Genomic DNA, 26303 nt, shown 5'->3' on the forward strand with positions numbered 1-26303 from the left:
GGGTGTTTGCTATGACCAGTGTGTTCTCTTGGCAAAACTCTGTTAGCCTTTGCCCTGCTTCATTTTATACTCCAAGGCCAAACTTGCCTGTGCTCCAGGTATCTCATGACTTCCTACTTTGGTATTCCAATCCTCTATGATAAAAAAAGTATCTTTTTTTTTGGTGTTAGTTCTAGAAGATGTTGTAGGTCTCCATAGAACCGTTCAGCTTCTTCAGCATTAGTGGTTGGGGCATAGACTTGGATTACTGTGATATTGAATGGTTTGCCATGGAAATGAACAGAGATCATTCTGTAGTTTTTGAAACTACACCCAAGTACTGCATTTCAGACTCTTGTTGATTATGAGGGCTACTCCACTTCTTCTAAGAGACTGTTGCCCAGAGCAGTAGATATATATAATGGTCATCTGAATTAAATTCACCCATTCCCATCCATTTCAGTTTACTGATTCCAAAGATGTCAGTGATCACTCTTGCCATCTCCTGTTTGACCACATCTAATTTACCTTTATCCATGGATCTAACATTCCAGGTTCCTATGAAACATTGTATTTTACAGCATTGGACTTTACTTTCACCATGAGACATATCCACAACTGAGAATTGTTTCCACTTGGCCTAGCCGCTTCATTCTTTCTGGAGCTTTTAGTAATTGCCCTCCACTGTTCCCAAGTACCATACTGGACACCTTCCGACCTGGGGTCTCATCTTCCAGTGTCATATCCTTTCGCCTTTTCATACTGTTCATAGGGTTCTCGTGCCAAGAATACTGGAGTGGTTTGCCATTCCCTCCTCCAGTGGACCACGTTTTTGTCAGAACTCTTCACTATAACCCATCCGTCTTGGGTGGCCCTGCACAGCATGGCTCATAGCTCCAATGAGTTACACATGCTCCTTTGCACTGACAAGGCTGTGATCCATGAAGAAGAAACTCCAATATGGGGAGTAACCTCTATGCTGGCTTTGACCTTGAAAGTCATGAGGCATGTGCCATACACAACCGATAACGTCAGACCCTAACAACCGAACCCTGACGTGCAGTCTAGGCTGGTCACATGGAATACGGAATCCAGGACATAAGGAAACCAGGTCAGTAAGATGCTGGTGACCCTGGAAGCAGTTGGGGAGCTGGCTTCATCCCACCCACTGCAGGTGCCTCTGGGGGGTAGGGCAAGGTACCCAGTTTTAGCAAATCCAGAGGGTGGGTCTAGGAGCAGTCTGGTAAAAAACCAAGGGTCTCTCCAAATTCCTTCTGTCTCCTTTCCTATCAAAATAAAGAAAGGCCCCTCAAGGCCAGTGTCCCTCTGCAAACACCCCTGTGAAGATGTAAACCCTCTGCTGCCATCAGGCCCCATGTGCAGCCGTCTGTCTTTCCTGGGGAATCCCCAGAAGCTCAGCACACCACCACCTGCACCCAGCCTGTACTCACTGAAGGAACGCCCTGGAAATTCACGTCTACCCAGAGGCTCTGGGTAGGGGTTTTGAAGAAGTAACCAAGGCAAGGCAGGTGAGACTGGATTTGGGTGGTCCTAAATCCAGTGACTGGTGTCCTCATAGGAAAAGGACCCAGAGACCCAGGGAGAGATCCCGGCAGGGACGAGGTGATGCAGCGACCAGCCAAGGATCGCCAAGGGCCATCAGCAACACCAGAGCTGGAACAGGGCCGGAGGAACCAGCCCTACCCACACCTGAATCCTGGACTTCAGGCTTCCAGACTGTGAGACAGGACATTTCTCTCATTTAAGCCCTGGTCTGCAGTGCTCTGAGAAACCGTGCGGGCCACTTCATGGACCCCTCCCTCCTTGATACTGCTGGGCAAGCCCACCTGGAGTGGCTCCCAAACCTCAGCTACGATGTAGGGGTCATGGGACAGCCCAGAGCCCCCCAAACTTGTTACCCCTCTTGCCCTACCAAGCCATCTGTAACCCACAGTGCTCAAAACAAAAGAGATCATTTCCTTGTCAGAATCCTGTGGTTTGGGGTCAGGAGGAAAGTCAGCGTCTGCTTCTCCCCAAGAGGAATTCATCTTAGAGGCAGCCACAAGCGTGTCCACCCCCGGCAGTCCCAGGTGGGGTGTGTGAAATCCCATTCACCCAGGTCACAGCCCCACATGTAAGCCATTCACAAGGTCAGGTGGGAAGGACATGCACCCAAAGGACCTACAATGGGGGTGGAAAAGCCTTAAGTCCACCCGCCCCTTACAAGGTCAGACGCCCCAGTTCGGGGTGGCAAGCCCTCATCTGATTTGCTTCTCCATACGATGCAGGTGAATCACAGGTGTCCACTAGGTCTTTCTCTGACCCCCCCCCCCCACACACACACACATATGCACACCCCAACCTCTAGGAGAAGGCTGCTGGAGCCAGAATCCGGGTTCAAATCCTGATTCCTTCACTCTCTGCTCTGTGACTCAAGGTAGGTTTCTTAACCTCCCCGTGCTCCATTCCCTCTGCCCAAACCCTGGGACCATAACCTGACCCCAGAGGATGGGCAGGTGAGTGATGTGGGAAGCCAGAGGACCGAGCTGGGAATGGAGCTGCCGCCAGCAAGCCTGGCCTTGGGCGAGCTCTTCTAACAGCCTCTCAGGCCAGGCAATCAACATGCACACCAACTAACCCATCTGCATTCCCCACCCCCGCAGGCCTGCCCAGCTGGACGCCTCTCACTAACATCAGGTTGCTGTGCGAGGCAGGGGCAGCAGGACAGCGGGCAGGCTGGGGGCAGGGGCCACCACATACCCTGGAGCCCGGGGCAGGCCTGCCTCAGCATGGGCTTGTCCATCCTCTTGGCGTAGAAGGCTGCGTACCACACACGCAGCTCGGTGCCCGGGGGGATGTCCCTGGAGGTGGTGAAGTAGACATCGCTGCCGTGCTGGAAGGCTGTCAGGTTCTGGTGACCTGGCTCTGCTGCCGGCCGCACCAGCATCATCCAGTTGCAGTCGTCCTCGTTGGAGGTGTCGAAGCACACGGGGTGCCCATCCTTCTGGAACACCTGGCGGGGGGAGCGCAGACCACCGCAGGGCCGGGTGGGGGCTGGTTATCCACCAGTGTGTGTATTAGCGTGCACACACGTGTGTGTGTGTGCATGTGCGCACGCAAGGGGCTACTGAGTGACCAGTCTAGACACTGCCACATCAGGGCACTGCACGGACCTGTTCTACACTGATAGGTGTCCACACTGATGGGCGGGCAGAGGAGGACCCCCGAAACAGGTCAGACTGGTCACAGGCAACAGGGAAGCAGGAGGCACAACTAAAGGTCAGGTGTCAGGGGGAGGCCTGAGTTCTTAGGTGGGAACTGGGGTGCCTCATCTCCACCTGTGGTCCAGGCGGGTACCTGGTCACGTGTGCTCTGCTCCTGTTCCAGGATGCACGAGGAAGCCTGAGCTCTACTCCCAGGTCAGGAGTTCTCAGGAGCCCTGAGTGCTACGCATGGTCCTGTTGGGAATGAGGACACCTCAGGTCTACCTGTGGTCCAGGTGTAGGACCTGGACACTCAGCTCTAATCAGTTTTCAAGTGGGCATGAAGACACCCGAGTTCTACTCCTGGCCCAGGGTGTCAGGGGAACACCTGAACTCTATACCTGGGCCGGGTGTATCAGGATACCTGAGTTCTTTTCCCAGTTCTGTTGCAACTATGTTCAATGACTTTGGCAAAGTTTCTCAATCCCTTTTTAAAAATTTGAATTATTTATTCATTTATTTATTGACTTGTTGACCATTCCAGGCGGCATGCGGGATCTTAGTTCCCAGACCAGGGAGTGGACCTGTGCACCCTTCAGTGGAAGTGCGGAGTCTTAACCACTGGGCCATGGAAGTCCCATTCCTTGATCTTTACAAGCTGTGCCCTCATCTAAAAAGCAGCACCATCACTTTATGGATGGAATGCAGGCAGGGACGAGGGGGAGAAGCCTGAATATTTTGAAGTTCAAAGTAACCACATGGAATGGGGGCTCCAGTCCCCTATTTGCTGATGCAATTGTTGTTTCCTCATTATAGAAAGAAATCTCCCTTCTTCTCCTGCCTTTTCCTGTAGGGGCACCCCACTGCTAAGAGCTGGAGAACCCCCTCTGAGAAGGGGAGGGGGTGGAGGGGGCTACCAGGTGCCTAATGCCTCCTAGTTGGTACAGGGGCTGCTCCCAGTTGGCCTTAGCCTCCTCCTGTGGGCATAAAGGTGCCCCCAGCACCCAGGTACCCAACACTGAGCCTGTGCTGGAACAACTCAACACCAGACACAGACCTTCGGAATCTTGAGTCACTGAAAGAAACCAAAACAGGCACAAAGGGCTTTTTCAAAGAGGCCTTGGCCAACCACGGGCCCACAGCGATTACTCCCATCAGCCCCGGGTCTCTTGACATCACTCCTGCACATAAAACAGCCTTTCTTTCTTTCCTTTCTTTGTAAACAAATCAAGTCCCTTTCCTTTCTCTCTGCCATGCTGAAATCTCCCTTGTAAACTCAGTTCTCTGAGGACTGTCGAGTCCCCACGGTCAGCTGGATCATCTCTGTCACAAAACACTTGGGTCTCTGCTAAGGGTCTCCAGGAAAGCTCGCCTCTGGGGCTCACTGCTGCCCGACCAGCGCCTGTTCCTCTCAGTTTATTTCATGGGTGTTTCTGAAGGCTGGCTGCGGCTGAGCCCTCTGGGCATGGGGCCAGAGCTGTGACCCATACTCACAACCCCAGCCTCGCGGCACCTCTGGGGGTCTCACTTTAAGTGATCAAGTCCTCCCTGTGATTTTCTTCCATTTCCTTTTTCTCAGTGTCACACAGAAGCCATCATCTCCCTGTCTGATGTGCTTTTCAGAGTTGCCAAATTTTGCACTGGTCTCTCATCAACACAAAACACCTTCCTTTCAAAAGAGCCTTGCAAACTCCACACAGGTGTGAAATCCCCACGCGGTTCTGCAAATTCCACAGAAAGCCCCTCCTACAGCCTGCACTGGGGTGGTAGGGGGGCTGTCCATTCTTGCCTATGTTTTAAATATACTCTTATGAGTTTTGCAAAATACTAACTTAACTCATGCTCTTTGTGATATAAACTAAAAAAAAAAAAAGAAAAAGAAACACTGTCTTGGAAATTCAGCAGAACTACAACACCTAGAGCTGTCTCTGTGATGTTTGTAAATCACTGAACTCTTCAGTGAGCATCGCCCTCACACACCTGCACGCAAGGAAGGTCACAAACACGGGTGCCACAGCCCCCACCAGCCCAGCGTGTACCTTCAGTGGAAACGCGGACTCCTTCTCCCATTTGGCGACGCGTCGCGACTCAAAGGGGCCGAACTGCGTGCGCTTGACGAGCTGGGTCACGGCAAACACCCCCTCAGCTCCGTCTTCCAGGCGTCTGATCTCCAGGTTGGAGGGAAGGGATGACCTAGAGATGAAACAAAGCAAGAGAGTCTCGGCCTCCAGTGCCCACTGGCCAGGGTGCCACCCTCACCAGGGACAGAGGGTTAGGACGATGGAGAAGGCTGCTCCCGCTGGCCCCAGAGCAGCTGACGGAGAGGCAATGACTTGAAGATGTGTTTATACTCCCCACCCAGGAGACAGAGCCAATGCTCACATGCATGCATACACACACACACACACACCCCCTAAGTGGGCCCATAGAGAGGGAGGGAGGACCAGAGAGAGACCACGAAGAGGTGCCAGGTGGAAAGGACCACGGGAATGACAAGACCAGAAGAGGGTTTCCCTGCGAGGCTGCGCTGGGCGAGGTTCATCACGAATGTGGCCTTTCTAAGTCAATTCAGACAATGTTAAGGAGAGGACACGTGTATCCTGGTGGGAGAGGAAGGGAGGTGTGTCGGCAAGGACCTAGCGTGAGCCAAGACCAGGGCACGCCTGACCCACGTCTGGGGTGGGGTATGGACCCCTCACAGGAGCAGCAGGAGGCCAGTTGAGATGAGGAACCCATCTGGGAAGGACCGATGGCTCCCACTGGAGCTTTGTGGGCAATGGGCAACCACTGAAGGGTCTGGAAGAGCTGGTCAGATCTGTGGTCTGGGCCAAAATAGGAATCTCTCTGCTCTGCACAGGTAAGTCACAGTCAAACTAGTTGGGAGGCCTCTAGGAACAGCAGTGATAAGATGACAGCCTGAGTGCCAGCCCATTCCTAAAGCAGATGTCGTGATGACAGCCACGTCTGAGGGGCCACCCTCTCCTCTTTACAGATGAGACAACCAGGATGCATAGAGGGGCACGTCTCGTCCAGGTCCAAACAGCTACCACATGGCAACAGGGCTGCAACCTGGGGGCCCCACAGGGGACACGGTCCCCCAACCCCAGGGAAACGTGGACTGGCAGAGCCACAGAGCCCCTGCACCAGATCTAGGTGCTCGTCCAGCAGCTACTCCCCCTTTGCCTAGCCACCTGTACTCACTGCCCACAGCTCCAGCCCCCAGCCAGGCATGTGTCAGACAGCAAGCCTGGGTTCGAACCATAGGGGAGACTGAAGGAGCAGACCTACAACCTCAGCCGTGGTCACTTGGTGTATAAACCAACTCAGCGCCCCAGCTGAACCAGGAACTAGATAAAAGATATTGACCAGGAAGCCTCTTCCTTGACATGCCCAGGCTCATCCCCGGGGCAGGTAAACAGCTTGCAGTGGATGGTGGCTTCGAACAAGAGGACGATCCCTCTCCTCCTTATTTGCTGTCTCCTCCTTTTGTGTAGACACCAAGGTGGCCAGGCTCTCGCCACAGGTGACAAACAGACAACCCTGTTTGACAGGCAGGATGGTAAAGACAGCTGGAGGGGTCACTCACCTGGCCCTGCTTAACACGAAGGAGTCTTTGACCATGACCACCGGGCCCAGCTCAGGACATTCAGAGTCGTGGTACTGGCTGCAGTCCTCACACCCTGAAAACAGACATCCTGGCATCAGGGGAGGGGGCATCAAAAGGGGAGGGAGACGCCCACAGAGCATCCCGCAGCCCGGGGATGACCCACAGCGCTCCCCACAAGTGCAAAAAGAGAGCAACACAGGACACGAGCCCCCAGGAGAAAAACCCAGCTCCACGGCACGCGGCAAGGCTGACCGAGTCAGCTCTATGGGGACGCAGGACAGCGTCTCAGTCAACGAAAACTCACCAACGTAACTCGTTTCTCATAAATCGAACATGTCGGAAACCCTTCTAAAACCCGGGATGACCTTTCTGAGTCTGCTGCTACCCTTGTCCCAGTGCCCTTTGCCGGGAGTTCTGGGAAAGAAGATTCTTTTAAAATCGGACCCGGTAGCCCATTTCATGTCATACACTGTGGTTCTCAGTAACAGGGAAAATCCCGTCTAAAAGGAGACAGCTTTTCTCTACACAAAGACCAGATGTGCACGTGACTCTGCCTGCTGGTGAAGGTGGGCCACGGGCCCTGCAACACTTACAGATGAACATGATCTCTTCATTCCCGTCCTCAGCCATCGCCGCCACCTGCCAGGACACAGTGCCACATTAGTGAGCAGCTTTGGGCCCAAGGCATTTTTTTTTTTTAATTTATTGAGTAAACTTGATTTACAAAGTGGTGTTAATTTCTAATACACGGCGAAGTGATTCAGTTACATATATGCATGCGTGCTGAGTCACTTCGGTCGTGTCCAGCTTTTTGTGACCCTGTGGACTGTACCCACCAGGCTCCTCTGTCCATGGGATTCTCCAGGCAAGAACACTGGAGTGGGCTGCCGTGCCCTTCTCCTTCAGTTATACATACAATTCTTCCTTACATTCTTTCCCACTGGCATTTTTGATGATTAATATTTTTTAATTGGAGGATAATTACTTTACGAGGTTGTATTAGTTTCTACTGTATAATGAAGTGAATCAGCTACATGTATACATATATGCCCTCCCTTGCGGACCTCCCCCGACCCCCATCTCATGCCTCGACGTCACCACAGAGGACCAAACTGAGCTCCCTGTGCTTCTGGACCTAGAGTCCATCATACAGAGTACAGTTAGGAAGAGAAAAATTTCACATATGAATGCATATATGTGAAAGCCAGAAAAATGATACAAATGAACCTATTTTCAGGGGAGGAATAGAGACACAGATGTAGAGACATGTGAACACAGTGGGGGAAGGGGAGGACGGGATGTATTGGGAGATTGGGATTGACATATGTAAGTTACTGTGTGTAAAATAGCTACCTAGTGGGAAGCTGCTATAAAGCCAGAAAGCTCAGCTCAGTGCTCCACTTGCATATTTTTTTAGTATTTATTTATTTGGTTGCACCAGGCATATAGAATCCAGTTCCCTGACCACGGATCGAACACAGGCCCCCTGCATTGGGGGCATGGAGTCTTAGCCACTGGATCACCAGGGAGGTCCCCCTCCATTGGCATTTTTTAAAGACAGTTCCTGCTCCCATGGACAAAGGAGCCTGGTAGGCCGAGGTCCATGGGGCCGATAAGAGTCAGACACGACTGAGCGACTTTACTTTCACTTTTCACTTTCATGCATTGGAGAAGGAAATGGCAACCCACTCCAGTGTTCTTGCCTGGAGAATCGCAGGGATGGGGGAGCCTGGTGGGCTGCCGTCTATGGGGTCGCACAGAGTCGGACACGACTGATGCAACTTAGCAGCAGCAGCAGCAGCAGCTAATGGCCCCCTAAACCATATACAGAGACTGACTTTGTGATTAGAAAAAAAATTTTTTTTCCATTTTGTTTTTTTGGTCACATCATGTGGCTTGCAGAACCTCAGTTCCCTGACCAGGAATAGAACCCGGGCTCTCAGTGGAAACACAGAGCCCTAACCACTGCACAGTCAGGGAATTCCCTGACTTGGTGCTCCAAAGGCAACATGCAGTACAGTCCTCTTTATTGTGGGATGGGTTTGGGCCTTGAAATGTTTCCTCACCCAGAACGATGTTGCTTTTAACAAGCCACATGTGTGCATGGCTCTGGATTTAGGACACTGTCGTGAAACCTGGCTTTCACCTTTCCCTAGCAGCCATCCGCTTCCATATGTAAAATACATGTTGTTGTTGTCCAGTCGCTCAGTTGTATCCGACTCTTGCAACTCCGTGGACTGCAGTATGCCAGGCTTCCCTGTCCTTCACTATCTCTCAGAGCTTGCTCAAATTCATGTCCATTGAGTCAGTGATGCCATCCAACCATCTCAATCTCTGTTGCCCCCTTCTTCTCCTGCTTTCAATCTTTCCCAGCATCAGGGTCTTTTCCAATGAGTCCACTCTTCACATCAGGTGTCAACAGTACTGGAATTTCAGCTTCAGCATCAGCTTCCAAAGAACACCCAGGACTGATCTCCTATAGGATGGACTGGTTGGATCTCCTTGCAGTCCAAGGGACTCTCAAGAGTCTTCTCCAACACCACAGTTCAAAAGCTTCAATTCTTCAGCACTCAGATGAAAGTGAAAGAGGAGAGTGAAAAAGTTGGCTTAAAGCTCAACATTCAGAAAACTAAGATCATGGCATCCGGTCCCATCACTTCATGGCAAATAGATGGGGAAACAGTGGAACAGTGGCTGACTTTATTTTTCTGGGCTCCAAAATCACTGCAGATGGTGACTGCAGCCATGAAATTAAAAGACGCTTACTCCTTGGAAGGAAAGTTATGACCAACCTAGACAAATATTCGGAGAAGGCAATGGCAACCCACTCCAGTACTCTTGCCTGGCAAATCCCATAGATGGAGGAGCCTGGTGGGCTTCAGTCCATGGGGTCCCTAGGAGTCGGACATGACTGAGCGACTTCACTTTCACTTTTCACTTTTATGCACTGGATAAGGAAATGGCAACCCACTCCAGTGTCTTTGCCTGGAGAATCCCAGGGACGGGATTCCCAGCCCTGGTGGGCTACTGTCTATGGGGTCGCACAGAGTCGGACACGACTGAAGTGACTTAGCAGCAGCAGACAACATATTAAAAAGCAGAGACGTTACTTTGTCAACAAAGGTCCGTCTAGTCAAGGCTATGGTTTTTCCAGTAGTCATGTATGTATGTGAGAGTTGGACTATAAAGAAAGCTGAGTGCCGAAGAATTGATGCTTTTGAACTGTGGTGTTGGAGAAGACTCTTGAGAGTCCTTTGGACTGCAAGGAGATCCAACCAGTCCATCCTAAAGGAGATCAGTCCTGGGTGTTCAGTGGAAGGACTGATGTTGAAGCTGAAACTCTAATACTTTGGCCACCTGATGTGAAGTGCTGACTCATTTGAAAAGACCCTGATGCTGGGAAAGACTGAGGGCAAGAGGAGAAGGGGACAACAGAGGATGAGATGGTTGGATGGCATCACTGACTCAAGGGACATGGGTTGGATAGACTCCAGGAGTTGGTGATGGACAGGGAGGCCTGGCGTGCTGCGGTTCATGGGGTCACAAAGAGTCGGACACGCCTGAGCGACTGAACTGAACTGAACAGCTTTCTTTACAGTCCAACTCTCACATCCATATGTGACTATTGGTAAAACCACATCTTTGACTATACAGACCTTTGTCAGCAAAGTGATATTTCTGCTTTTTAATACACTAAGTTTGTCACAGCTTTTCTTCCAAGGAGCAAGTGACTTTTAATTTCATGGCTGTAGTCACTCTCCACAGTGATTTCTGAGCCTAAGGAAATAGTCTGTCACTGTTTCCATTGTTTCCCCATCTATTTGCAGTGAAGTGATGGGACTGGATGCCATGATCTTAGTTTCTTTAATGCACTGCCATTTAGAGAAAGCCAGTTTCCACGTGGCCACTTCTATTCTCCCTGCCTCACAGGACTGTGAATGCCTCCAGGGCAGCCTTGTCTCACACGACCTCTATTTTTCTCCACCTGCTAACCTCTGCGAAACATCACATTTCTCACATTTCTCTCGGGGACTAAGGCACCACCTAACATCATCGAGGGGAGTCCTCCTGCTCTCCACAAAACCTTTATCACATCCGGTCACTTCTATTTCTGGTTCAACCTTGAGGTTCACCTCCATAGCAGGCAGCCACACCCAGCCCCACTACCTATATATTTGTGGGCAATCTGAACATGTTCATTCTGGGGTCTCAGACTCCTGACCCATAAAAGGGAAATTAAGATGCCCACCCCATATAGCTTTGGGGGGAGTATAAAGTGAGATACACCTGGTGTGTGCCACTTAATAATAGTTCCTCTTCCCCCCCACCCTTCCATCCCCAATTAAGTCAACCCAGTACATCCTTCCTGTATCCCACTCCTGGCCAAGACCATCTGTGGTACCATATGCAGGCTTGCATACTTCCTGAATGCTGATTCCACATGCCCTCTGTCCCATTCCCATCCCCAGGAGCTATTAAAGGATGAACAGCAGACAATGCAAAGTCCAAATGAAAATGCAGATTTGCTGAGCACATAATTTCATGAGCAGAGTAGAGGACAGAGTTGAAAATTCCACCACCGAAGTCGATTAGTTACAAGGAAATGAGGCAGAGACGGGATTTCCAATTTGCCCTTAAAATGCCAAGGATCCATAACCAGGGCATATTTTCCCCCAAACACAGCACAGTAGCTTCTGTTCCTGGGAACACACCTTTACAAGATGTCTCAAGTGGTTCAGCATGTTTAACTTGGGGCTTCCTGCCTGATGGCCTGCACAGGCAGGGTCAGAGGTCAGCCTGGAATGTGGGCAACGGCTGGTCACAGGGCAAAAGAGGAAGGACAAAGAGGAAGAAACATGTGGAAACCCACTTTCGTGAGCTGCTGAGGTGCCCCCAGGGGCCTAAGAACCGTCTGCTCACTGGCAGGAACCACTGACCTCCACTGGTCACATTCAAGGAAGTTCTCAAGAACACTCCCCAAACTGAAGCCAGATCATGGCAGAACACAGGATTCCCACAAAGCTGGCAGCATCAGAGGGTGCAAACGACGGGAACCACTCTGGCCTTTCTTGAGGCCTGATGTGGCCACCTGCCTCTGGTCTGGCCTCTCAAGGAGTCCACTTCCTGGCTATTATAAGTGGTCCTTCTATGAACACTGGGGTGCCAGAATCTTTCTGAATTACAGTTCTCTCCCAGGGATATACCCAGGGACTGCTGGATCATATGCTAGTTCTCAGTGCTTTAGGGAACCTCCATGGTTTTTTCCATAGTGGTTGTACCAACTGACATTCCCTCCAACAGTGTAGAAGGGTCCCCTTTTCTCTATACCCTCTCCATCACTTGTTATCTGGTTCCTGCCAGACTTTTCAGCGATGGCCATACTGACCAGTGTGAAGTGATACTTCACTGCAGTTCTGATCTGCATTTCTCTAACAATTAGTGATGCTGAGCATCCTTTCACATGCCCATTTGCCATCCCTGGGCTTTCCTGGTGGCTCAGATGGTAAAGAACCTGCCTGCAGTGCAGAAGACCTGGGTTTGATCCCTGGGTCAGGAAGATACCCTGGAGAAGGGAATGGCTACCCACTCCTGTATTCTGGCCTGGAAAATCCCATGGACAGAGGAGCCTGGTCTGCTGCAGTACAAGGGGTCACAAAGAGTCAGACATGACTGAGCAACTAACATTTGGCCATTCCTAGGGATCTCTTCAAGAAAATCAGAGATACCAAAGGAACATTTCATGCAAAGATGGGCTCGATAAAGGGCAAAAATGGTATGGACCTAACAGAAGCAGAAGATATTAAGAAGAGATGGCAACAATACACAGAAGAACTGTACAAAAAAGATAATCACGATGGTGTGATCACTGACCTAGAGCCAGACATCCTGGAATGCGAAGTCAAGTGGGCCTTAGAAAGCATCACTATGAACAAAGCTAGTGGAGGTGATAGAATTCCAGTTGAGCTATTCTAAATCCTGAAAGATGATGCTGTGAAAGTGCTGCACTTGATATGCCAGCAAATTTGGAAAACTCAGCAGTGGCCACAGGACTGGAAAAGGTCAGTTTTCATTCCAATCCCAAAGAAAGGCAATGCCAAAGAATGCTCAAACTACCGCACAATTGCACTCATCTCACACGCTAGTAAAGTAATGCTCAAAATTCTCCAAGCCAGGCTTCAGCAATATGTGAACCGTGAACTTCCTGATGTTCAAGCTGGTTTTAGAAAAGACAGAGGAACCAGAGATCAAATTGCCAACATCTGCTGGATCATGGAAAAAGCAAGAGAGTTCCAGAAAAACATCTATTTCTGCTTTATTGACTATGCCAAAGCCTTTGACTGTGTGCATCACAATAAACTGTGGAAAATTCTGAAAGAGATGGGAATACCAGACCACCTGATCTGCCTCTTGCGAAATCTGTATGCAGGTCAGGAAGCAACAGTTAGAACTGGACATGGAACAACAGACTGGTTCCAAATAGGAAAAGGAGTTCGTCAAGGCTGTATATTGTCACCCTGTTTATTTAACTCATATGCAGAGTACATCATGAGAAATGCTGGACTGGAAGAAACACAAACTGGAATCAAGATTGCCGGGAGAAATATCAATCACCTCAGATATGCAGATGACACCACCCTTATGGCAGAAAGTGAAGAGGAACTCAAAAGCCTCTTGATGAAAGTGAAAGTGGAGAGTGAAAAAGTTGGCTTAAAGCTCAACATTCAGAAAACGAAGATCATGGCATCCGGTCCCATCACTTCATGGGAAATAGATGGGGAAACAGTGGAAACAGTGTCAGACTTTATTTTTCTGGGCTCCAAAATCACTACAGATGGTGACTGCAGCCATGAAATTAAAAGACGCTTACACCTTGGAAGGAAAGTTATGACCAACCTGGATAGCATATTCAAAAGCAGAGACATTACTTTGCCAACAAAGGTCCATCTAGTCAAGGCTATGGTTTTTCCTGTGGTCATGTATGGATGTGAGAGTTGGACTGTGAAGAAGGCTGAGCGCCAAAGAATTGATGCTTTTGAACTGTGGTGTTGGAGAAGACTCATGAAAGTCCCTTGGACTGCAAGGAGATCCAACCAGTCCATTCTGAAGGAGATCAGCCCTGGGATTTCTTTGGAAGGAATGATGCTAAAGCTGAAACTCCAGTACTTTGGCCACCTCATGCGAAGAGTTGACTCATTGGAAAAGACTGATGCTGGGAGGGATTGGGGGCAAGAGGAAAAGGGGACGACAGAGGATGAGATGGCTGGATGGCATCACTGACTCGATGGATGTGAGTCTGGGTGAACTCTGGGAGTTGGTCATGGATAGGGAGGCTTGGCGTGCTGCGATTCATGGGGTCGCAAAGAGTCGGACACGACTGAGCGACTGATCTGATCTGATGACTTCCTTTGGCAAAATGGCTATTTAGGTCTTCTGCCCACTTTTTGACTTGTTTTTCTGTTACTGAGTTATACAAGCTATCTGTATATTTTGGAAATTAAGCCCTTGTCAACTGCATAATTTGCAAATATTTTCTCCCATTCCATAGGTTATCTTTTCATTGTGGTTTCCTTTGCTGTGCAAAAGCTTATGAGTTTGATTAGATCCCATTCGTTCATTTTTGCTTGTATTTCTATTGCCTTGGGAGACTAAGAAAACATCAGTATGATTTATGTCAGAGAATGTTTGGGCTATATTCTCTTCTAGGAGTTTTCTGGTATCTTGTCTTTATGCCATTTTGAGTTTATTTTCATGTGCAATGAGAGACCACGGTCTAACTTCATTGTTTTACAAGTAGCCATCCAGCTTTCCCAATGCCAGTTACTAAAGGGACTGTCTTTTCTCCATTGTACATTCTTGCCTCCTTTGATGAAAATTAATTGACTGTAGATACTTGGGTTTGTTTCTGGGCTTTCTACTCTGTTCCATTGATTCACAGGTCTGTTTCTGTGCCATACCAAGCTATTTTGATTAGTACACCTTTGTAATATTATCTGAAGCCTGAGTTATGATGCCTCCAGCTTTGTTCTTCTTGCTCAGGATTGATTTGGCAATTCTGTGTCTCTTATGGTTCCACATAAATTTTAGGATTATTTGTCTATGAAATATGTCTCCAGTCATTTGATAAGGGCTGCAATCAATTTGTAGACTGCTTTGAGTATTACGGCCATTTTAACAATACTATTTCTTCTAATCAAAGAGCATGGGCTATCTTTCCATTTCTTTAAACAATATTTAATTTCCTTTTTCAGTGTTTTATAGTTCTCAGCATATAAGTCATTCATTTCCTCAATCAACTTTATTCCTAAGTATTTTTTATGCAATTTTAAACAGGATTTTTTTTTTAACTTTCCCTTTCTGATATTTCACTGTTAGTGTAAAGAAGTGCAACAGATTTATGCATGTTAATCCTGCATCCTGCTACTTTGCTGAATTCATTTATCGGTTCTAGTAGTTTTTGTGTGGCATCTTTTTTGTTGCTGTTCAGTGACTAAATTGTGTCTAGCTCTTCACGACCTCACGGACTACAGCACACCAGGTTTCCCTGTTCTTCACTATTTCCTGGAGTTCGCCCAAACTCATGTCCATTGAGTTGGTGATGTCATCCATCATTTCATCCTCTGTTGCCCCTTCTCCTGCCCTCGAGCTTTTCCAGCATCAGGGTCTTTCCCAGTGAATCAGCTCTTCCCATCAGGTGGCCAAAGTACCGGAGATTCAGCATCAGCCCTTCCAATGAATACTCAGGGTTGATTTCCTTTAGGATTGACTGCTTTGATCTTCTTGCAGTCCAAAGGACTCTCAAGAGTCATCTTCTCCACCACAATTTGAAAGCATCAATTCTTCAGCACTCAGCCTTCTTTATGGTTCAGCGCTCATAACCATACATGACTACTGGAAAAACCATAGCTTTGACTATATATGTACCTTTGCTGGCAAAGAGATGTCTCTGCTTTTTAATCTGTTATCTAGGTTCGTCATTTTAAAAAAGAAAGCAGAGACATCACTTTGCCAACAAAGGTTTGTTGTGATTTTGGAGCCCGAGAAAACAAAGTCTTTCACTGCTTCCACTTTTTCTTCCTCTATTTGCCATGAAGTGATGGCACCAGATGCCATGATCTGAGTTCAGAAATACTGGAATGGGTTGCCATTCCCTCCTCCAGTGGACCATATTTTGTCAGAACTCTTCACTACAACCTGTCCATTTTGGGTGGCCCTGCATGGCATGGCTCATAGCGTCATTGAGTTACACAAGCCCCTTTGCCATGACAAGGCTGTGATCCATGAAGAAGTGGCATCTTTAGGTTTTTCTATATATAGTATCATGTCACTTGCAAATAAAGACAATTTTACCTCTTCCTTCCAGTTTGGATACCTTTTCTTTTTCTTGTCTGATTGCTGTGGCCTGCACTTCCAATAACTATGTTGAACAGAAGTGGTGAGAGTGGACACACTTGTTCCAGATTTTAGCAAGGAGGCTTTCAGCTTTTCACTGTTGTATATTACATTAGTGATGTGTATGTCATAAATAGGTTTTATAAAGAAGCCTCCTGAAGTCTGTGCTATCCTGGAAAAATCCCTTTGGTGCATGGAATGCTCCTTTGTAGAAGGGAAGTTCAGTCTCCAGACTTTTTCAGCATGTAAGAAATCCTAGAACAAGGGACTGTAGATAGTACTCTTGTAGGGGGAAATGACAGAAAAATTCACAAAGTGTGAGATTCAGCCATTTTAACTACTGATCCTGGAGATACGTACCTTACACCAGTGGTTCTCAAAGTGTGGTCCCTGGACTAGCAAACAGTAACACCAGCAGCACCTGGGAATTTCTTGAAAAGGCAAATTCTTGGGTCCCTCCCCAGACCTGCTGGAGCAGCCTCTCTGGGCTGGGATCTCCATACTCTGCAAACCGTAAGGTATTTGCAAACCTTTAGGTTATTTTGATGCAGCTCAAGTCTGAGAACAGCTGCTTAACCTTAAATCTTTTTAAAACTTACACGGCTGCCAAAAGAAAACAAACAGCAACTGTGATCACTGGAGGACCACGGTAACAGTGTCAGGAAACCTGTGATCGCTGGAGGACCACGGTAAGTGTTAGGAAACCTGTAATCGCTGGAGGACCACAGTAACAGTGTCAGGAAACCTGTGATCACTGAAGGACCACAGTAATAGTGTCAGAAAACCTGTGATCACTGAAGGACCACGGTAACAGTGTCAGGAAACCTGTGATCGCTGGAGGACCACGGTAACAATGTCAGGAAACCTGTGATCGCTGGAGGACCACGGTAAGTGTTAGGAAACCTGTGATTGCTGGAGGACCACAGTAACAGTGTCAGGAAACCTGTGATCACTGAAGGACCACAGTAACAGTGTCAGAAAACCTGTGATCACTGAAGGGCCATGGTAACAGTGTCAGGAAACCTGTGATCGCTAGAGGACCACAGTAACAGTGTCAGGAAACCTGTGATCACTGAAGGACCACAGTAACAGTGTCAGAAAACCTGTGATCGCTGAAGGACCACGGTAACAGTGTCAGAAAACCTGTGATCGCTGAAGGACCACGGTAACAGTGTCAGGAAACCTGTGATCGCTGGAGGACCACGGTGACAGTGTCAGAAACCTGTGATCGCTGGGGACCACGGTAACAGTGTCAGGAAACCTGTGATCGCTGGAGGACCACGGTAACAGTGTCAGGAAACCTGTGATCGCTGGAGGACCACGGTAACAGTGCCAGAAAACCTGTGATCGCTGGAGGACCATGGTAACAGTGTCAGAAAGCCTGTGATCGCTGGGGACCACGGTAACAGTGTCAAGAAACCTATGATCGCTGGGGACCATGGTAACAGTGTCAGGAAACCTGTGATCGCTGGAGGACCACGGTAACAGTATCAGGAAACCTGTGATCACTGGGGACCACGGTAACAGTGTCAGGAAACCTGTGATCACTGGAGGACCACGGTAACAGTATCAGGAAACCTGTGATCACTGGAGGACCACGGTAACAGTATCAGGAAACCTGTGATCGCTGGAGGACCACAGTAACAGTGTCAGGAAACCTGTGATCACTGGGGACCACGGTAACAGTGTCAGGAAACCTGTGATCGCTGGAGGACCACGGTACCAGTGTCAGGAAACCTGTGATCGCTGGAAGACCACAGTAACAGTGTTAGGAAGCCAGATTCATCCTGAATGTCAGTTAGGCTCAGGTCAGGATGACCTGTGTGTAACTTGGTGAGAAATGGTTTGAAAGGAGGGGTGATGTGGAGCAGATGTTCTCTGTGACAACTGAGGTTTACGAGGCAGCCCCCGTAATGATAACTGTTAGGAAATGATTCTGAAAAGAAGATTAAAGTGGGAGGAGTCACCCTACCTGACTCAAACTTAATTATAAAGCGACAGCAATGAGGACTCGGGTTTAGCTGGAGAGACAGAAGCATAGGTCAATGGAAATGGAGAACAGAGTCACACAAATATGCTCAACTGATTTTGAACAAAGGGTAGAAGGAGCTCAACTAAAGAAGTTGGTCTTTTCAACAGTGCTGGAGCAACTGGACATGCAGAGGCAAAAAAAAAAAAGAACTGTGACCTTACATCTTACACAAGGATTAATTCCTAACAGACAAGAAACTTAAAAGGATAAAAAAATTTTTTACTTTTAGAAAAATAGGAGAAAATCTTTGGAAACTAGGGCTAGCCAGCTTTTAGACTTGTTACCAAAAGCATAGTTGACTAAAGGAAAACTAATAAATGGGACTTCACCAAAATTTAAAGATTTTGCTTTACAGAATTCACTGTTAAGAGGATGAACAAAGTAAAGAACCAGAGACATTTTAACAAACCATGTATCCATATGTAAGATACGCAAAGAACTCTTAAAACCCAAGGATAGGATAAAAATGCAAGCAACCCATTTGTAAAGTGGGCAAAAGACATAAACAGACATTTCACCAACAAAAACACTGGAATGACAAATAAGCACATGAAGAGATGTTCAACATCATTAGCCTCCAAGTACAAAGCACAATGAGACACCACTACACACCTCTCAGAACAGCAGAGACTGGGGCACCCATGCACCCTGGTGGCGTGGAATTCAATTCGACAATTTCTGATGAATCAACATGGCCTATGACTCAGCAACAGTACCGGCTGGGTGGTCATCCCAGAGAAATGGAAAGTTCCATCCATATAAAAGCCTGTACACTGCTGTTGGGGGCAGCTTTATTCCTAACAGCCCCATCTGGAGATAACCCAGGGTGCCTCACTGAGTGCCTGGTTCTGTAGCCCATCTACAGTCTGGAATACTAGTCAGCAACTGAAAACATGGAACTCTTGACACACAACAGACCCTGGTGAGCCTCCAGAACACTGCTGGGTGAAAAAAGCCAATCCCCAGCAGTTACATAGTGTGTGATCCTGTTCACGTTCTTGAAATGGCAAAATCAGTGAGAAGGGAACTAGAGCAGTGAGTGGCTGGTGGGGGTCAAGGAGGGGTTGGTGTGGAAAGACAGAGAGCATGAAGCTATTAGAGGGCTCCAACCGGGCTGGCATGTCCTGTGTCTGGACCCCATCAAGGTCACCATTCCTCCAGTCACCCAGTACTGGAGTTGTGCATGGTGGTACCACCAGTGGGAAGTGGATGAAGTGAATATGGATCTCTGCATTCTTTTTTACAACCACCTGGGTAGCCACAGTGATCTCCAAATCACAGCAGTTTAAAAGCGACTTCCAGCACAATGGGTGGGAATGGTCTGGATCCCAGTGGAAATAAAGTACATATGACCTTGACTGGACAGCTGGATATCTGAACACTGGCTGGGTATCTGGCCAGATTTTGACCACATTAAGGTGCCAGCATTAAACGCTTTAGGTGGGCTCACGTATGGCGGTTATTTTTAGAGTCCTTCTCCTGGAGAGACACACACCGAAACATTTACAGATGCAATGATGTGACCAGGGTTTGCCTCCAGGTCCAACCAGTGGCAAGTCCTGGACGGGGTGGAGGGGGCAGTCAGGCCCCAGGCAGCGGCAACTGGGGTGGTGATTGACGCATGACTGTTGCCAGCCTGCTTCCTGTGTTCAGGTTTTCATACGAAAACCCCTTGTGAGTGGCACCCATACACACTTCCCCTGTCCTCTTCTTCCGTTGATTTTTTTTGAGTCCTGCCCCCAGAGCTGACTGAAGACACATGTCAAGTCCATTAAACATCTTTTTCTTCACCTCACTTGACCTCTGAGTCATGCCAGACGTGGCTGACCACCTTCCTCTCCCCACATTCACTCGCCATCACCTCCCATGCCCAAGTCCACCCAGGCCCTGATCCTACCTAACGCTTAGGTCCAGGCATGACTGACCTCTTTGACCTCTTTGATGGTCCCACAAAAGTATTGTGTGAAATGCTATTTCCGGTCCTTCACCTGACAGTATAAGTAGCTCAGCCTTACTTGAAACAGCTGTTCAGTTCAGTTCAGTTCAGTCGCTCAGTCGTGTCTGACTCTTTGCGACCCCATGAATCGCAGCATGCCAGGCCTCCCTGTCCATCACCAACTCCTGGAGTTCACTCAAACTCACGTCCATCGAGTCAGTAATACCATCCAGCCATCTCATCCTCTGTTGTCTCCTTCTCCTCCTGCCCCCCAATCCCTCCCAGCATCAGTCTTTTCCAATGAGTCAACTCTTCGCATGAGGTGGCCAAAGTACTGGAGTTTCAGCTTCAACATCAGTCCTTCCACTGAACACCCAGGACTGATCTCCTTTAGGATGGACTGGTTGGATCTCCTTGCAGTCCCAGGGACTCTCAAGAGTCTTCTCCAACACCACAGTTTAAAAGCATCAATTTTTCGGCACTCAGCTTGCTTCACAGTCCAACTCTCACATCCATACATGACCACTGGAAAAACCATAGCCTTGACTAGACGGACCTTTGTTGGCAAAGTAATGTCTCTGCTTTTGAATATGCTATCTAGGTTGGTCATAACTTTCCTTCCAAGGAGTAAGCATCTTTTAATTTCATGGCTGCAATCACCATCTGAAACAGCTGTGAGGGACATAATTTCCAGCATATTATAAATATTGACTTCTTAAAATAGTTCTGTGGCTCTTTAAGCATGTCTATTGGAATCAAAGCACCAGAGCGTGACATCCGGTCATAGGGTATGTGGACAAGCTCTTCTCCCCCTTCAGGAGGTGCTTCTGTCTCTACCAGCATTTGTTTCCATCACTGCAGGTGTTAAACCCCACGTGTTACATTGGTGCTTGAAATGACTATGGATCACCTTTTATACATATAGATCAAACTGGTCTTGATTTTCTAGGACCCTGAGTCTGTGGCAACTTCTCCTGGACTGAGCTATCGTTCCAATAACTGGGACACCACTGATCAAAATGGAAATGCTGCCCACACCGGTGACCGCTGACCTGACACACAGGCTGGGATTAATGAGGTAAACAGGGCTTTCTCCCCAGTCCACTCATGTACGGTGGAATTTGATTCAGCTCCGCTCCTATCCTCTGCTCTCACAGATGTGAGTGCAGAAGGCTCTGCTCCACAGACAAGCAATTTTGCGGGGGAGGGGCTCTGTCACTACTTAGCGACAGCCACTGCCCGAGGTCTCCCAGACACCGTGATGCCCACACGCCTGTGAGCTGACCATGGCCCACACTGAGACTGGGGCTGGGGGTCGCCATGTCCTGGATGACGGGAGGGGCCTTTCTTAAGCCGGGAGCACTTCAGGAAGGTGAGGACCAGGGCCGCGAGCGCAGGGCAAGGGTCTCTCCCACCCTGAGGGGCAGTTTAAAAATGCTGCTGGTCTCCTGGGCCCTGATTCCCTGACCACGCCCCAACCTGCACACCTGTCAGCTGCCTTCAGCGAATGGCACCGCCTGTCACCCCTGCACATTCCCCACCAGTCCAGTAGCAAGGCCTGCCTCACTCTAGAAACACTCCTTGTCCTGTCCTGACTCCTCATTTCCCCTCTGCCTCCACCCTGTTTCTACGGGAAAGACACAGATTTGCTGGACTCCTGCCCAAAGCCCCCAGGGGTGTCTGGCTCTCAGGGTGAACTCTGAGTAGAGTACAGCCTGTGCTGCCCTGACTCGGCCACACAAAGCTTGCTGCCACCCCAGGGCCTTTGCACTTGCCCTCATCCCAGATCTCCACTGAGGAACACTGGTTTCCATTCAGCCATCCCCTCCCCAGATAGACCTTCTGGGTCCCCACTGCCCAAGTGCGCCCACCCCTGCCCAAACCCCCACCTCCACCTGCCACCCTTCCTGCCTTCTCCTCCAGGCTCCAACCACTATCCATCTCCTCCCCTCCAGAACATTCGATCTATGGGGCAGGGCGTTCTCTCTTCTCTGCAGCACCCGGCAAGGAACAGCTGCTTGAACGATGGCCGATGAATGCAGGCATACATGAACTGTGTGAGATGAACTCAGTGAGTATTGTCATGGGTCACAACTGTGAAAAGGAGGCTAAGAAAGCATTTGAGTCCCTGCTCACAAACTCAGCCTCTCAAATCCCATGTCCAAGAAACAGCTGCCTTCAATCTCTCTCAAACCTGCAGAATGGGTGCTGCGTTCTCCGGCCTTCTACACAGACAATGGTATGTGAGACACATATGCCAAGCTAATGGAGTTCTTTCTCAAATACAATTATTCCCAGAAAAGCTATTAGCCTCGCAGTTGAGTTTTGTTTTGGTTTATGGGTGTTCTGGAAAAATATAAATGTTTTTTCTGTTTACAAAATAGAACATATTACTACTGCATTCTTTGTTGGCAATTTTTCTGCAAAAATATGAATCAAAGATATAGGAGGAAAAAACTACATAGGATAAATCCTACTATTTTTCCTCTTCAAAATTCAAACTACAGTTGTTTTCTTAACCATTCAATCACCATAAGGTAGTGATGTCAAGGAAATGCAGAGAAGCAGAATGAAGCAGTGAAAATGTGGAAAATGTGAAAATATCCAGATTTGAAACAAAATATGGTAGCGGTATGTGTGTAGTGGGGGGAGAGAGAAGAGGGGGGCTGACTTATAAAACAAAGTGTCCACAATCATTCCAGGCAGAGTTCACATTGTTGGCTCTAAAGATTTGTTACAAAACCAGTTGCTCATTTACTTTTCATCCTTAATACTTCCAGGAACTTAACAGTGTTCTCCAAATTGATCTGGTGAGTCCAGATTTTATGAGAGTGGCTTAGGCAACCCTGATATTTGTGGGCTGGCAGCTTTAACTATGTACACGGGTCCACGTGTCTCTGATCACACACTTTTTTTCTACCATTTTAATCTACCCATGGTGTACCCAGTGGTGGGGAGAGGGCAATTTCTGAGCGTTTGTGGATTAAAAAAAATCTCATCCACTACATTAAGATCTTAATAAACACAAAATAACGATAACCATCAGGAAGGTGGATATTTCCATAGGGCGTTTCCACTTGTCCCCTCAAAGCTGACCCTCACCGGTCCGACATCCTCTCCAGAGGCCACATGGCCTGCTGGTCCACCTGTCCGCGCCAGGGCGGGGCCAGCGCACCCCTTCCCAGCACGGCCACCCACCCGGAGAGTGGGCACATGTCACCTGTCCGTGGGTTTCACTATCTTGCCTCTGCCACGCAAGGGTTTACATAAACGGGATGCAGGGTGCTCTTGGGGATGGGGGTGGGGTGGGCAGCCCCATCGCCCAAATTCAGGGGTCTGCCTTTGTAATCTCAGGAGCCAGGGGTCCAGGGACCCTCCCTGTGCGCCCCCGGAGGCTGGGCCCAGGACGGGGGAGCGTGACATCAAGAGGGACCGTCGGCGACGAGGGCGCCCGGGGGCGGGACCGCGGGCCGGGGGCCGGGGACGGCGGACCCCCTGCGCCGCGCCCACGGGCGAGCGCGGCCCCGGCCCCGCGCCGGGAGCCGGCCGCCCGGGGTGCGGGGGCGGCGGCGGGGCGGCAGGCGGCGGGGCCCGCGGCGGAGCCGGCGGCGGCGGGCGGGCGGGCAGGCGGCGCGCAGGGCGATCCCGGAGCGGCTCCGGGAAATCCAGCCGGGTTTTGACTCCGATCGCCCACGGTGCCCGCAGCCGGCGAATGTAACAAAGAACAGGCGGCATGGCGGATGGACCGGGGCGGGCGGCGGCCGGGCGGGGCCGGGGCGGCAGGCCGGGCCGGGGCGCGCGGGGCGGCCGGCCGGGGGTGGCTGGCCGGGGCGGCGCGCGCGGGGGCGGGCGGCGGGCGCGGGACCCGGGCTTTACCTGCCTTTGGAATGTGCAGAGCGGGATCGGATCCGGACTCCGGGTTGCGATCCGCTCCGGAAACTGCGCAGCACCGGAAGCCGGGGGGCGGCAGCGAGGCATTGTGGGAGTTGTAGTCCTCGCGGGACGCGGGCGGCGTGGACGCGAGAGCCTGGACAGGAGAGCGGGAGCGGGCGGCCTGGGCCTGGACTGGGCGGTGTGGCCGCGGAGCAGGCGGTCTGGACTGGGGAGCGGGCAGGGCGGACCGGGAGCGGGTGGTGTGGACGGGGCCGCGGGCGGCGTAGACTGGAGAGCCTGGGAGTAGGAGGTGTGGACGCGGAAGCGGGCGGCATGGACCAGCGAGCAGCAGGGCGCGGGTCATGTGGACCGAGAGGAGGTGGCACAGACCGGTGGAACGGTAGCGGACGCGGTGGACCGGGGCAGTGGGATTGCGGATCGCATGGACGAGGGGGACCGGAGCGGCGTGGACTGGACTGGCAGGGCGCGGGCGAGGCGTGGACCGGTCGCTGGGTGAACGGGCGGTGTGGATCCGGATCGGGCGGCAGACGCGTAGCGGGTTCCGGCTGCCCTTTCCCCGGGGCCGGAGGGGGCGTCAAGCGGCCGCGCGCACCCCTTCCCCGGTGGCGTGGCGGATCCGGATACCCGCGACGGGTTCGCGGGTTCACGTTGGCAGCTCGCACACCGCCACCCAGCGCGGACCTTTCTTCTGACGGTTCCCTCGAGACTTAATTTCCTGGGGGTGGGGGAGGGGAGGTGAAAGAGAGTCGAACTTTCTTTTTTTCTAACTTATTTATTTTTTAATTGAAGGATAATTGCTTTACAGAGTTTTGTTTTCTGTCAAACATCAAGAATCAGCCATAGGTGCACCCATGTCCCTTCCCTCCAGAACCTCCCTCCCATCTCCTTCCCCATCCCACTCTTACAGGTTGTTACACAGCCCCTGTATGAGTTCCCTGGTCATACAGCAAATTCCTATTGGCTATTTATTTTACATATGGTATTGTAAATTTGCATGTTACTCTCTCCATACATCTCAACCTCCACCCCCACTACCCCCCACCCCGCCGGTGTCGATAAGTCTGTTTGCCGCCCAGGAATAACGATTTCTGAATTTAGCCCACAGACCTGCTTGCTACCTTTCTTGGTCATCTTTCTGTCCACTTGGTAAAGGCTTAGAGGCTCTTGACTTGCTTGCCAAGCTCCTAAATTAGAGCAGCTCACTGGTGAGTGGAGATCCTGCCTTTTAAGTTCAGGCCCTGGGAGTCCCCAGAGTTCTGCCTTAACCACTGCCCCACACTGCGCTGTGCCAAGTACCTACAGGCACCCCGGATGCTGCGAACTTGAGGCCAGAGCGCCACTGCCTGGCACAAACTGTTTCTGTCCCCTCTGCCTTCCACCCAAGCTTGGGGGAGGGATGGGGCTTGTATGGTCTCAACCCTTATCATTCACTGAACAAACAGTCACAGAGGAATAGAAACAGAAGAGACCAGAAGGATCCTTCATCTAGTCCTGGGCGCTCAGATTTGGCAATGTAGCTGCCTTGGCTCAGAGATTAAAACGTCTGCCTGGAATGTGGGAGACCCGGGTTCGATCCCTGGGTGGGGAAGATCCACCTGGAGAAGGAAATGGCAACCCACTCCAGTACTCTTGCCTGGAGAATCCCATGGAGGGAGGAGCCTGGTAGGCTACAGTCCATGGGGTCTCCAAAGAGTTGGACACAACTGAGTTCACTTTCTGCCTTGTACATTTCTGCCTGGCAAAAACATACTAATAAAATCAAAGAGAGGGAGTGAACTGAGAGCAATGATTTGAAATTGATATTAGAAAGGGCTCCTTCCCCTAATATATATAAAGCTCTTAAGAACCAGTAAGAAAAAGATAAAGAACCCAACAGAAAAATCAACAGTCTATGGACAGTTCACAGAAAATACAATGACTCCTATGTATGTTATTCACTCAGTCATGTCCAACTCTTTTTCAACCACATAACTGTAGCCCTCCAGGCTCCTCTGTCCATGGGATTCTCCAGGTAAGAATACTGGAGTGGGTTGCCATGCCCTCCTCCAGGGGATCCTTCCCAACCCAGGGATCAAACCCAGGTCTCCCACATTGCAGGCAGATTCTTTACTGTCTGAGCCACCAGGGAAACCCATAGGAAATGCTAACCAACTATATTATTGCAGCTGTGTATGTAAGCAAACTTACAGTGAGATCATTTTTATCTCTTACATTAGCAAAGATTTTCAAAGATTAATAGCATGATTTTGAAGAGACTGTAGA

General features: G+C 49.8%; 1 protein-coding gene across 2 annotated transcripts in view; it reads right to left on the bottom strand.

Annotated features, from left to right (window-relative positions):
- Nucleotides 1-24767, bottom strand: part of PRDM15 (PR/SET domain 15) — a 68619-nt gene extending 43852 nt beyond the window's left edge. The window contains exons 1-5 of one of the 2 annotated variants that reach the window (XM_070376514.1): nt 24028-24767; nt 7383-7428; nt 6769-6862; nt 5222-5375; nt 2740-2992 (exon numbers count right to left, since the gene is read on the bottom strand). In XM_070376514.1, coding sequence (XP_070232615.1) covers nt 2740-2992; nt 5222-5375; nt 6769-6862; nt 7383-7428; nt 24028-24384 — 904 coding nt within the window. In that variant the 5' untranslated portion in view covers nt 24385-24767. Of the gene's footprint in view, nt 1-2739; nt 2993-5221; nt 5376-6768; nt 6863-7382; nt 7429-24023 lie in introns of both variants that reach the window. The other variant, XM_070376520.1, reaches the window with a different exon arrangement.
- Between the last annotated feature and the right edge of the window lie 1536 nt (nt 24768-26303).

This window comes from Bos mutus, chromosome 1 (genome assembly GCF_027580195.1).
Source record: "Bos mutus isolate GX-2022 chromosome 1, NWIPB_WYAK_1.1, whole genome shotgun sequence".
Lineage (NCBI taxonomy): Eukaryota > Metazoa > Chordata > Mammalia > Artiodactyla > Bovidae > Bos > Bos mutus.